The sequence below is a fragment of the Centruroides sculpturatus genome, unplaced genomic scaffold, assembly GCF_000671375.1.
Source record: "Centruroides sculpturatus isolate CEXI.00-Female unplaced genomic scaffold, Cexi_2.0 scaffold42, whole genome shotgun sequence".
Classification (NCBI taxonomy): Eukaryota; Metazoa; Arthropoda; class Arachnida; order Scorpiones; family Buthidae; genus Centruroides; species Centruroides sculpturatus.
In genome coordinates, this window is record NW_019384399.1 from 286578 (window position 1) to 300672 (window position 14095).

At 31.2% G+C, this 14095-nt stretch overlaps 1 protein-coding gene and 1 long non-coding RNA gene across 2 annotated transcripts in view; both read left to right on the forward strand.

The window, feature by feature from the left end:
• Nucleotides 1–9165, forward strand: part of LOC111618581 — a 26651-nt gene extending 17486 nt beyond the window's left edge. The window contains exon 2 of the long non-coding RNA XR_002755594.1: nucleotides 8797–9165. This is a non-coding gene — a long non-coding RNA (uncharacterized LOC111618581). The remainder of the gene's footprint in view (nucleotides 1–8796) is intronic.
• Nucleotides 9166–10217: 1052 nt separating this feature from the next.
• On the forward strand, nucleotides 10218–11249 carry LOC111618603. The gene has a single exon (XM_023360159.1). It carries the CDS (start codon nucleotides 10218–10220, stop codon nucleotides 11247–11249), a length of 1032 nt encoding a protein of 343 aa, XP_023215927.1.
• The last annotated feature ends 2846 nt before the right edge of the window (nucleotides 11250–14095 follow it).

Here is a 14095-nt window from a genome sequence, read left to right on the forward strand (position 1 = left end):
AAGACTATTGTATCGTTAAAAATTATTTTTTTATTTTGTACAAACAAAATAAATTTATTGAAAAATATAAAAACAATAAAAAATTATACTTCAGATGTTAATTTAGTATCAAAAACGTAAAATATTTGAGTAGCCCGAGAAATAGCCGAAGATTGCAGCGCCACAGCACTAGCGAAAATTTAAATTTGCCGACTGGAATGCTTTCGGATAACGGACGTTTCGGATAACCAGCTTTCAGATAAACGACGCTCTACTGTATTATGATTTTGATTCATTCTGTTACCAATAAATTGGTTCCCACTGTTTATAAAGCTGCAAATAACTCTAGCACATGTATGTCATAAGAAGACTTGATTCTAGACAACAATTACACCTCATATCCCAAATTGCATTGGCATATTCATACATCACTAAACTCAACATATTGTGGAACTCTAAATTTTATTGGCAGAACCCTAGTCTTCTACAGAACACAAGTTGGGAACCCCTGCTCTAGATCTATCAAAAGTATAGAATTTTTTAAGGTTTTACTGATAATTCTTATATAATATATAAAATTTTCTTTTTCTGTTGTAAGAGAATTATATTATCTGAATTTGTATTTTTTTATTTCTAATTTCTAACATAATATTGTTTATTATTGTATTTTTGAGTAAATTAGGAAAACTCATTAATAAAATTATCATCTGATAAAAAATTATTTAAATTATAATTGATTAAGTCATTGGTTCCCAAACTTTTTTGATTCTTGGCACTCTTGCTAAATCCAGGTTTTTCTCAAGGTGTTCCCTATGTCAAATTCTAACAAGTACACTTTGCAAAATAGCCAATAATTTTTTTTTAATTAAAGTGTTACGACATTAGGTGAAAATAAATAAAACATGTATTGAAGATAACAAAAAAATATAATTGAACAAATTCAACTAATTGTAATTAATTAGTGAGATGGATGTTCCTGTTTATCACCTCACATTTTCTCAAATCTTGGAATCAAACTGGACACTGACTCATTTCCTCTTCCACATTGATTTTTGCACGATACTTAGTTTTTATCACATAAACAGTCAAAAACCCAGCTTCACATAAATAAGAAGGTGAAAATGGAATTAAAATTATCTGAACTTTACCACACAGAAGGGGATATTCATCTTTTACTGATATCCAAACTTCAGTTAATTCCATGCTACTAAATTTTGTTTTCAATGTATTGTCGCAAGACAACTCAATAAGATTCTCTTCTTCTGCAGCAATAAATTCAGATGGAGCACTGGTGTTAAATGGATCTTGAATTCATGCAAATTTATTGATATTATCATTTTGAAAATATTTCATAAATCAGGTGATAAACCTGGTTTATGATAAGTTGTGATAAATGTTCTTCAAAAATGGATTTCATACCTTGAAAGAAATCAACTCCATTAGAGGACAAAAGCAGTTGGTTGCAACAAGGGCAAACATTATTTTCCTCTGTCTTCATTTATTTTTCCTTTTCAGTTTTAATTTTTTTAAAAAGCTGAAATTTTCTCAATTTACTTTGAAGGTGCATGTTGCTTCCTTGCAAGAAGAGATTCAGAGCATTTAACTTTTCAAAAATATTGCATAAGTATACTAGTTTTATCAAAAAACTTTTATTCACAAAATTTTCAGCATGGTTGTGGTCTTCCTCTTTAAGAAAAATATAAATTTCCTGTCACAGTTCAAATGTACAAGACAACACATTACTATAAAAGAGTCATCACAAAGTGCAAAGACATGTGCTCAGATCCCATATTCTAACATAGTTTTTTGAAAAATCTTGCTTCAACAGCTGAGTTTTTATAAAATTTACTACATTCACTACATAGTCTAAGGCCTGGTTCTAAGGTAGGACTTTCATCAAAATATCTGAGTGCTTCCTTAAGAATGACACAATGGGTCCACAGTGCATCAGGAGCTTTGCTTCAAATGAGTGCCTGCAATCCTCCATATAAGCCGGACGTAGAAAGAGCACCATCGGTACAGACACCAACACATTTGGTCCGCTCAAAATTATTTTCGAATATAAAAGAATCAAGGATCTTGAACAATTCTTGAGCCTTAGCACCAACAGTGATACTTTTACAAAAGAGGTCATCTACATTATTACTATCTATAAATCATGCATAGCAAATCAAGTGAACATCATTATTATTATCTGTGGCCTCATCCATCTGCAAACCAAATTTCCTCCCTTTTATTTTTTCAATTAATTGATCATTGAGGTCTTCTGCTATGTGTTGTATTCTGTGATTAATGGTATTATTTGACAAAGTGTTTTTGCCCAATAACACCATCAGTCGCAGCTAAAAGCTGCTTCCCAGCAGACTCACTGATTATAATGTTNGAATTTTCATCGATGTTAAGCCTAACAAAAATTTTTTTTAATAATAATCGTCGCTATTGTATCGTTAAAAATTAGAAAATTAAGCTTCGTTTAAATACTGGCTCCCTTTCATGGTCGAATGAGTGTTGCCAGCTAAAACACGTTAAAATAATATTAAAGTAGCCAAGACATAGCCAAATATTGTAGCGCCACATCACTAGCGGACATTTGAAATTTGCCGACTAGGACAGTTGGTTAACCGAGGGGTCGGTTGATTGGGGGGCGGATAATCGAGGTTCTACTGTACTGATCATTCTGTTTTACTACAGAGGATGGAGAAAGGAATGGCACTCTTAGTTTTCTTGATGATTACACTATTGGATTACTTTCTTTGAGGATATGTCAAGGGAACAGAATCTGTGTCCTCCAGAAATTTTATATGCATACAGGATACTGTTTCATCTAAGAATATCCAGTTGGTAGTTCATTTCTCATCATGTTCTTTCAGTGAACATGGTGGAAAATGAACTGTTGATTAGATGTTCTTTGTGAAACAAATATAACTTATGTAGAACTTTTTGAATTTTTCAATAAAACTTCATGACTTTGCTTCGTATTTCATATCTTATTTTGTTTTACAAACAGTACATTTTTTATTTCCATTTAAAATGTGACAGATTGGTGGTGAAACAGTCTCCTGGCAATAAATTTGTAACTGTTTTCACCTATGAATAGAGAATAATACAGGGGAATCCCATTTATTTGTCTCAAACAGGACAGAGTCTGATTCAGATGAGCAAAATCCAGAAAAATCATTAACAACATATCTATATATATAAAAACAAATGTATGTCTGTGTGTCTGTCTGTCCTTCATGCATTACTACTAGTGTTACCATCCGTCCGGTTTTCACCTGGACAGTCCGGGAATTGACTCACTGTCCGGGTGAACTAGTAATTTTGTCCGGGAATTTCATGTGCAATGTGTCGACTCCTTTTTTTTTTTTTTTTTTAAGATTCTACTTGTATGAATCGTACACTGTAACTGTAACTGATTTAGAACCGGCATACACGTTATTCTTCACATTGCAAAATAACATTGCACATCCGTCAGGAACTTCTGTTCGAACAAACCTGACCTGCTGTCCAGGTCAGCGATTTTGAAAAGGTGGCAACACTAATTACTACACCATTTATCCGATTGCCATGAAACTTTGGGAAGCTGTTTAAGACATTTCTATGAAGGTTTCTGACATAGTACATTTATCCTACGATAGGTGTTGCACATTTCAGCACGGTTAGGAGTCGAAACTTGAAATTTGGTACTCAGTTAGGATACGTCATGAGAACGCACACTAAGGAGGGATTTTTCGAAATCCCCCACGGGGAAAGGGACAGGATTAAGGCTTCAACAATGGAAGTGTTAAGAGAAAGCAACGTGCAAGATTTACAGGCACAGATGTGGCTTTTTGTGTTTTTGCGGGAAATCGAACATAATATTAGACCCATCTAAAAATTTTCTAATTAGTCTGGAAACAGGGGAACCTAATTCTTGCATTCTGTGAAAATGGATAAGATTGTAATAATCTTAATCTTCGCTATCTTGTAATAATCTTAATCTTCGCCATAATGTAATAATCTTAATCTTCGCTATCATTACTTTTTGCCCAAGTAACGCTGGGTTTATCTGCTAGTATAAAATAAAAAACAGTGTTATTTTTCTAGTTTGTTCTTCAACATAATAAACACTTTCTTTCCTTTAGACATCTTTTCATGGTGTTTACTTTATTTCACAAACACTCTATTGTTTTGCTGAGTTTCACTTATTAAAACAATAGAGGCTTAGGGTGTTGCGTGAATAATAACTTGTAAAATTACAAACAATAAATTTATTAATACATTGACTGCCATGAGAAGCACAGCATTTTTATTCAACAGAAGAGAAGCAATTTTTTTAAAATTGAAATACCTGAAGGTTTAGAAAAGGTTCAACAAATTCAAATGCATACTCAAATAAATAAAAAGTCGTTCTAAAGCTTGTCCTCCATTTCATTGATGGTGTAATAAGTCTAGCGGAAAAGAAAAAGCCATCTTAACGCTCGCAAATTTGAACATAAGACTAGACAAGAAGCATATCGCATAATCCTACTCTGTTTGAAGAAACTGTCCTATAAGTTTTATAGAAATTTTGGATAAATTATTGCATTTTATCCTTAAAAAATATGCCACACCAATACTTGCTCTCTGTGACACAGAAATCTGACTGATTATTTGCCTTCATTCCTTGCTTGAATTCAGGTGGATAATGTATATTTTTTGAAGATCTTGTGAAATTTTTTTTTTCATTTTCCACATTATTTATAATTTCCACTTGTATGAAATTATGAACATCTACAATGTTACATTTGAACCGATAAAAATTCATATGCAATCCAATAAATTCCTGTTTTTTTTACATGTCAAAAATAACTATAAATTCATACAATAAAGTAACTTTTATCTTTTATGTAATAATTGATTATTTCAAGGATTTTATAGTGACTTTATCATTGGTTTGTTCAATTTTTTGAAAATTGTTAAATTAGGTATATTATTAGCTTTGCATTGACTTGTGCTGTTGCCATGCCTATTTATCTGCCCATGTTGCTGCCATACATGTAATTACATTAAAAATAATAATATAATCAAATTGAATGAGATGATGATAAAATAATTTTTACCTTCTTGACAGATATGTTGATTTGATCATTTTTATACAAACTAGAATGTCTGCATATCAGATGACCTATACAGTAACTGCTGCAATATTTCACTGAGGACAAAGATTAGTATTACTCACTTATAATAAGATAGCCATCTCATTTATCTGATCTTATCTACTATATTAAACCTTTGGTTATGGATAACTCAGTTTTTCAGAGCTATATTTTATTTAATAGTCTTGAAGGCTGGCTTAATGCTACTTGTTAAAAACATCAATACAGATCAGTTACATTGTGCCACTTATTGCTCTGTTTATAGGATGCAAATTTTGGGACATCAGAATGCAGGGTATATTGGGCAATTTCTAATATACACTATACTAACTTCAGTTCGTGGTATAATAGGTCTTTTGAGTAGATTGGGCAGTCCAATAAAATTTAATGATTAAACTTCATATTTGTTGTAAAACAGATTAATCAGGAACTTTTGCATTTTAAAGATACCACTGGAATGTTTTCTTTGATTTTAGTGTCAAATTTTTGTAGTTATGATTTTAAAACATCCTTTCTGAAAATACTCTTCAGAACATGTGAAAGTTGAGTTTTTAACTTCTAGATGAGTTTGTGGATGAAGTTGAATAGGATTAATTTTATTATAACAGTTACTTTTTTTTGTTCAATCTATTGGCTATTTAGAGTTAATATTTGATGTTAAACTTGCTTTTAAACACCATGTAGAAAAATACTTAAACATTTTGCTGTTCTGGAGCAGTGCAGGGCTATTTCATCAAAAATATACTTAGATCACTCTTTTTTACTAATTTTCAATATATAATTGATTATATCTCAGTTTGATTTTTAGCTACTCCTTACCTAATTTGGAAAGTCAGCAATTCCCTCTATAAAGTTTATATTCTAATTAACAAAATTATGCAACCTTCTATATACTGATTCTGGAAATGTAGCTAGATTATGATCAGATTCCTAGACCTTTAGCTCAAAACTGTTTGCTTCAATTGTTTTGTCTTCAAATATTATAATTGTATAGTCCTATCTAGTAATATCTTACTATGTGTACCATCCTAACAAATGTCTTGTTTATGTAAACCACCCAGGTTGCCTCAATATTTCCTGTCATTTATTTTTCTGTTTAACTATTTAAAATATTAAAAATACTGAAACTGTTTTTACATTTATAATTTTATAAATATAAGGAAATTTATAGAAAACCTCTGGAATCATATTTTCTGGTTGTTATGGGATATAACATAGGGAAAGTATGGTAATCAGTCAAATTTTGACTCCCATCTAGTTTTTTGCATAAACTCCTATAAATAGTGTGTGTGTGGTATACACTTTGCATTTTATCTCAGGACTGGTGAACCAAAAATTTTGAAACTTGACAAGGTTGTTTCTATACATCTTGCATTGATGATATTAAATTAGGATTGTTAAAGATCAGGGGAATGGGAGAGCTAGAGGGAATGGTATCATATTTCAAGTGGATCAGACTTAATGAAAATTTCTCATTAGTAGCATTTACAATTTTTTTAAAACACGTCCTTACCTTGTACAAATTAGCCTTTTGCCTTTTATGTTTTAGCCCCAATGCTCCCCATTTTCAGATTTGTCACATCATTCCTCAAGGGTGAGCACCATGTTCACTCTATGTATTTTTATATTCTTAATGATTTGTTTTGATAAATTTGAATATATATATTGTTATGAATAATACACATTCTAATATTTAATTTACTTTATTTCAGTTAGAATACATTAAAAGTAATTTTGGTTATAGAAACAGAAAATTGATATCTTGTCGGATCAATCAGAATGATAAAAACAGAAACATGACATTGAAATTATTGTTAAACTTAATTATAATTTCTATTCAAGTTTTGAATCTGTTTTGGATTTTTATTGTATATGGATTGTGTGGATATATTTATTATATATGGATTGTATATGGATTTTTAAAATGGCATTGTTTGCAGATTCTTATTATGTGGTATCTGCAGATTAGTGCAATACATTTTACACACATTGGTACTGTTTCCCTATTCTTCTGTTTTGGGCATATGCATACTTTTCTCTTTCTGCTGATGTTGCCTGTGAAGGATGTGGCTTCTTTCTCAATACTTCCATAATTTTCATATGCAGATCCTCACTCTAATTATCTGTGAGAAAGGAGCCTACATTTTCTTCCTCACTTCTCATCAGGCCATTTCAGAATCATTTCATGACATTCCATGTTTAGTATGTATGTACAATATCATTTCACAATTAGATTGTGAGGACCTGAACAAGGGTCAACTGTTGGGTCCAAATGAAGGGTATCAATTGGAAATTTAAAGTGCTCCTTTTCAGATGTGAATGGAAAGGATTAGATGTCTCAATCGAACAATGGAAATTTTTGTGTAAATTAGTTAAACAATGGAAAGAAATAAAGTCGAGAAAAAGCGATGAAAGAGGAATCATATTTAGACGTGATGCTGACCTCTCCCGCGCCCTCCATTGGGTTTCAAATTGTTACCAGGTGACAGTGAGAGACCAATGGAGAGGAGACTAGGGGAAAAACTCCATAAAACCAGCATTTCAAGGACATTTGGGGATCTTGGATGCGTAGTGTTTCTTCTCCTTGACGTGCGTGCTCCAGATCTTTGGAAAACAAAAGAACATTTCAGAATTTGTGGAAACATTGTTCTCTGGGTGCCTCCTAGCAATCTACAGATTCTTCAGTTCGTCCAACAAGAAGCCACTGAAAGCCATGATAAATGCCCCGGGGCCTACGGAGTATTTCACCATCAGTGTCCATCCACAAGTAACGAAGACAACTTTTCGAATTTTATTTGGACTTTTTCCGCACATTTTGTGGTGCTACCTTGTCAATCAAGGAATTTGTAAGGAAATTTGTATGTTTATTAAATGGGTTTTTAATGGTAACCCTGTCTTGGTGAGTCATTCTGCGCCCTCATGACGGTAATGACCACTCGACTGTCATGACACCTTACACCCGATTGGCTAACCTCACAGAATTGTACTGCTTTGAATGTGAAAAAAGACATACAATTGCTTACAGGTTAACACTGTGCTAACTTCTCCTACATGACTAAAACAAAGGTGGCTCTGAGAGCGGTAACAATAACTATTATTTTCAATTCCAGTATCTTGCTGAAGAGGATACTTGGAAAGGAAGATAGAGAAGAGTTTGGCCACAAAACTTCCAAGAAGCCCAAGTTACAAGCATTTTAAAACAAAAGTGAATGCAATGCTCATCCTTGAGTAATAGAGGATAAAAATTACTTTATGTAATTTTTATCCTCTTTTATCCTTTCATATTTTATCTTTTTCATACTGTTTGTATTTTATCCTTTTACTTTAATTTATTGTTATCTATTATTTATTATTGTTTTTATTTTTTTAAATGGATTATTTTATTACTGTTATATATGAGGGACGTTTTCTTTGCCTTATGGCATTATCTCTATTGTGTAGATAAATAAGTATAATTATCTTGGATAAAAAAAGAAAATGTGTATATTTAGATATGTTCAAAAACATTCAGACTGCTTGTAAATGTTGACTGGAAAATACTTGTTTAAATATATTAAACAAATTTTACCTTTAATAAGGTGATCTTATTTTAAGAAATTTTTAGATTTTACAAAAATATCAGATTAATGACTCTAATCTGATAGTTTTGAAATTTTTAAATTGCTTGTAATAAATACTTATATATTTTTGTATATTCCAGAAATATTCAAATGTTGGGAAAAACATGACAGTTATTTATGCAATTGTTTTTTGGCAATTTCCTATGGTAAGTAAAAAATATTAAATTGAGTTAATATTTTTGTAGAAAATTAGCTTGTTAACAGTTAAATGGGAATTAAGTTCTTACAGCCATTTCACAAGTTCATGTAATAATTTCATATTCCTTAATGTTTTTCTTATCTGCAAGTATACACAAAAGTTCATCAGGAATTTTTGCATAGATCTAGATCATTTTCATTGCTCTAGATCAGGGGGTCCCAACATTTTTATTATTTTTAACGATTATGGATAAAACAGCAAATATAAACACCAAAAACAACTTATTGAAATAATGCAAAAGAAAAAAAAAGATTAATAATGGAAAACAAATATTAATACTTAATTCAAACTGGCTATTAATGTAAAGGGTTAAAATTTTTTCTTTCAATATTTTAAGTAGTAGTAGTGCCTGGATTTGTACCTTCATTTGTATCTACCTTTTTGATCTTCTTGTCACTAGAAACATTTCAAGTACTTGTTACATTTTTCTTCAAAACTCTTTTGTCAGCCAATGCTCCATAATTTTTTAATTTTGCATATACACAAAACTAAAGGCACTCTAACTATGATTCCCATTATATTTTTATATGAAAAAATACTTAAAATATCAAAATGATTTTAATGCAAAACTCTAATAATCATTGATATATTTATGCATTTTTGTATACTGTACCATTGCACCACAACACACTATAGATGACTGGACATTAATTAATTCCTTGGTAACATGTGACACTTATCTGACATGAGTTCATTCTATCTCTAACTGCAATACTATTTAACCAAAATTCACTGTACCTTTAAAATGCAGTCTAGTTTACATCTGTCGAACGTTTTCGGTCTGATTCACAAACCTTCATCAGGATTGAATTATCGATTGAAATATATTTCAAATTTGCATAACGGAGATTCCAAACTGCACGTTCTTCTCGATTGCGCATGCTCATTATTATAATTTTAAAGTTGCCGCTTTCCATGCCGACGCTATTTTGTTCGATTCACGGAAATTTATATTTCGCCCTTTTTCTTTGCTCTTGTAAATGTGCCAGGCTTCTGCATATTTTAGATGTTTTATATTTTTCACTTTTTGTATGACATCTGCCTTGCTCCATTTGATGTCGATCTCTGTTGGATCTGCTATCGCGTAATTGGCCAAAGCCGTGACTGGTTGTTTAAAGCTTACATTCTTTTCGTGCTCCTTCAATCTTTCATTTAACGATCTTTTAGTGGCTCCTATATAATATAACTCCTTATTTAGCCTCCTATCATACAACGGTATTCTGTATACACCTGGGATCAGCCTCCTGTCAACGGGTGTTTTGTCGTTTCTTAGCATTTAAAATATTGTCGTGTTTCTCTTATATGCATTTGGCTACATTCTCGTCACTTTTCGCCTTTGACGGTACTGCATATTTGCAGCTTAGAGGAGTACCAATGGGTAGCCCGGTCTCAGGCTTATTGTGCGAGATGGTAATAAGATCTCTGGAAAATAACGTATTGCAGAAATATGAAGATAATATGATAATGTATGCTAGGTACGTCGATGACGTATTTATTATTTGGAATAATAAACCAGACATACGCCAATTTATTGGAGATATAAACAATAATAATTATGGCCTTGAGTTAGAACTAGAGCAGCAAAATCAAAAAAGAATACATTTCTTAGATATAGAGATCGAAGTCGATGAAGAAGGGGTAATCAATACAAAAGTATATAGAAAGCCGACGTACGTTCCGGATTTGATACCTTGGTTCTCGCATGACCCAACAAGCTACAAACTAGCAGCGTTTAGAGCATTAATTAAAAGAGCTTACACTCATTGTAGCAGGATTTATGATACACGTAAAGAGCTGGAGTACATCGAAAAGCTAGCAAGAGATGTAGGAATTAAGGAGAATAAAATAAAAGCCTTAATACGAGCAGAAAAAGAAGGCAATAAAAGTAAAGTTAAAAGAGAGAAAAAGGAGTTCACTGTAATGGAATACAGGGCTCAGTTAAGTAACATTTACAGAAAAATAGGAATAGAAAGCAACAAGAAAATAGCATATAAGAGAAACACGACAATATTTCAAATGCTAAGAAACGACAAAACACCCGTTGACAGGAGGCTGATCCCAGGTGTATACAGAATACCGTTGTATGATAGGAGGCTAAATAAGGAGTTATATTATATAGGAGCCACTAAAAGATCATTAAATGAAAGATTGAAGGAGCACAAAAAGAATGTAAGCTTTAAACAACCAGTCACGGCTTTGGCCAATTACGCGATAGCAGATCCAACAGAGATCGACATCAAATGGAGCAAGGCAGATGTCATACAAAAAGTGAAAAATATAAAACATCTAAAATATGCAGAAGCCTGGCACATTTACAAGAGCNACAGACGATAGGTCGCCTAACTCGCCGTAGCGTGACGCTAGACGGTGAAAAATATATATTTAATTATAATAAAGTTACAATACAATAAGTTAATATATAATTATATATACAGTACCTAATTTATATATAATTAATATATAATTATATGTACAGTACCTAATTTATATATAATTTATATAATACTGTCCAGACGATAGAAATCTCTCCGTAGCGTGGCGCTACGGACGGCGGGAAAGTAGTTCGGCTGCCCGATGACGTTTGAGGTGTTTATAGGGAACTTTTACTATTTTTTACGGATACCGGTAGCAATTTTTTCGTAGTTTTATAGGAATCGTAATTATAGGGGGTCGACTGTACTTCTAAACAAATATAAATTAGGCTGTTAATGTATGATACATATGATACGTCCATTCCATTATATGAAAATTATTGTTACTATTTACAATTATAATTTAACAAAATTGAATAAAATTTAACAAATATTTTTTGGTTTTGTTAAGCAGTACTCATATTACTTACATGTACAAGTTAAATTATACTATGTTATTTTATACATATGATAGGTTTATTAATATACAGTAGACCCGGGTAATCCGACAAACGTTTTGCAAGGTGGTGTTGGATGATTGAATTTGTCGGACTATAGAGTACTGCCACTGACCCCTCATAGTCTGAAACTTTTTTGACAAGGAGTAACTTGTAATCTGACAAATTACATACTTATAAAAATGGTAAGATCAAATCTATATGTACTACATAATATATGATATGGGACTTAGTGAATTAAACAACACAATAGATAGCATAGGGTTTATTATAAAATTAACGTCATTAACACTATAGCACTTGCAAAAAAATAATAACTAAACATATTGATGTCAATCAATTACATACAACATATGTAAGTATTTCCAAAGTACATACTACTTATGATCTTAATTTGAAAATGGATAAACAAATAAATTTATGGTGCATGCAAATATTCGTCAATTTTCTCTTGTTTTACACTGGCTAAATGCGAGAGTAAGGCCTTGTCTCTCAGTCTCCTCAGAAGTAAAAGTTTATAGTATATTGCACCATTCTCTTCAGTCCATTGCATACCGAGCTGCATACAGGCATGTCGGATTATAAGGGGTGCCAGATTAGACAGTGGCCGAATTACTGCGGGTCTACTGTATAGGTATATCAGTAGTTAGTTTAATTGGAGTGTATTAAGCTATTTTTAAAATATATCACTTAGCAACTTGTTTGTTCTCTTAAATAGATCACACCAACCTTGTGATTTTAGCAGCCGTAAGTGGACGAACACTAACATTTCCAGTCTCTCTGAAACCATCTTCAGGTGATCTTGGAGAGATTAGCAATTGTAAATTGATGAACATTAACATTTTCAAAGTCACAAGGTCAGTGTGATCTATTAGTTATCACCTTTGTTTTTTCAGTCATATAGTTTTTCATATTTTTCAGTAAACAACAACATAATTTAAAAATTTTTTTTATTGATAATTTATAATTACAATCTATCCTATATGAGAATACATGAGTGATATTTGCATTATCTAACTTCATAAATTATTATTTTCTATTACATAAACAGAAGATGACAGATGGTGAAGGCAGGTTACTATTCTGGAGATCTGGATTTGAGACCAGGTCAGCTTAGAAATTTTTGGGTTAAGTTAATCTAGTTATGTTAGGCTCATCTTTTGCCACCGGACAGCTCTCATTGTGGACTTAAATGTTCACAAAGCCACAATTTATGCACATTATTATTTTCCTTATTTTATAAATTATGCATTAAAAAAAAAAGCTTTATTAAAAACTCTTTTTGATTCATTTATATGTGAAAATAATATCTTTATTAACATCAATATTTTTCTAACAAATCTAGGATAATTTTACTCACCATATTTATTTTTAAAGTTAAATAATCTTTTATGAATTTTACTTATAAAAATGTGCATACTGATTTGACAGATTTTCCTCAATCGATAACAGATTATATAACATATACTTATGACAACATAATATATAAAGAATATTCTAAAAAAATATGCAATTATACAATACAAAATAGATATATAACCTATGCGAAATCCAATTTTCTGTTTTACATTTAATACAAAAATCTATAGAAATAATAAGAATAAAGTTTAATTCATATTACATTAGAATTTATATATACAGTGCCTTAAAGTTAAATAATGCGAGTTTAGTAGATTTTACTGTCATTTCCAGTAGATATTAAGATTACATGCATTAATTTGAAATTTTAAAACACTTGTATAACTCAAACAAAAATAAATTGCACTAAATCTTATAATTGATGTTTATTATATAATTATGAAAAAGATGGTTTCACTACACGCAGATGACCCTGATAACATATATTTTATTACATATCTCATCTTTTTTTAATTTTTAATGAATGCTTTCTAGAATACTAAATCTTGTTCTAGAGCTCTATCATCACTTTATAACACTGTCATTCTGTTTTAATAAACTTGGTAAAATAAAATTTAAAATTTTATGCTTTCATATTTTTGAATGGTCAGTTGCAAAATTGATACCAAACCATGATTAATAAGTAAAGGTGATATTTGGTTGAACAAAGTTTTTGGTAATTTTTAACAGCTGTCCTTAACAAAGATGTGCGATTTAATTAAAAATTGTGAAATTTAGCACATTATTGCACATTTGAGATTATATTCTTGGTGTGTGCAGTTTGAACTCCAAAGAGAATTTTTGTGGAATTTAGCATTTGAAGTCTGAAATGTTGAAATTTAGAGTTGTTTGAAGTACAAGGTACCACTTTATATACAAATTTGATATTCTTACTTTCTTACGATAGAATATA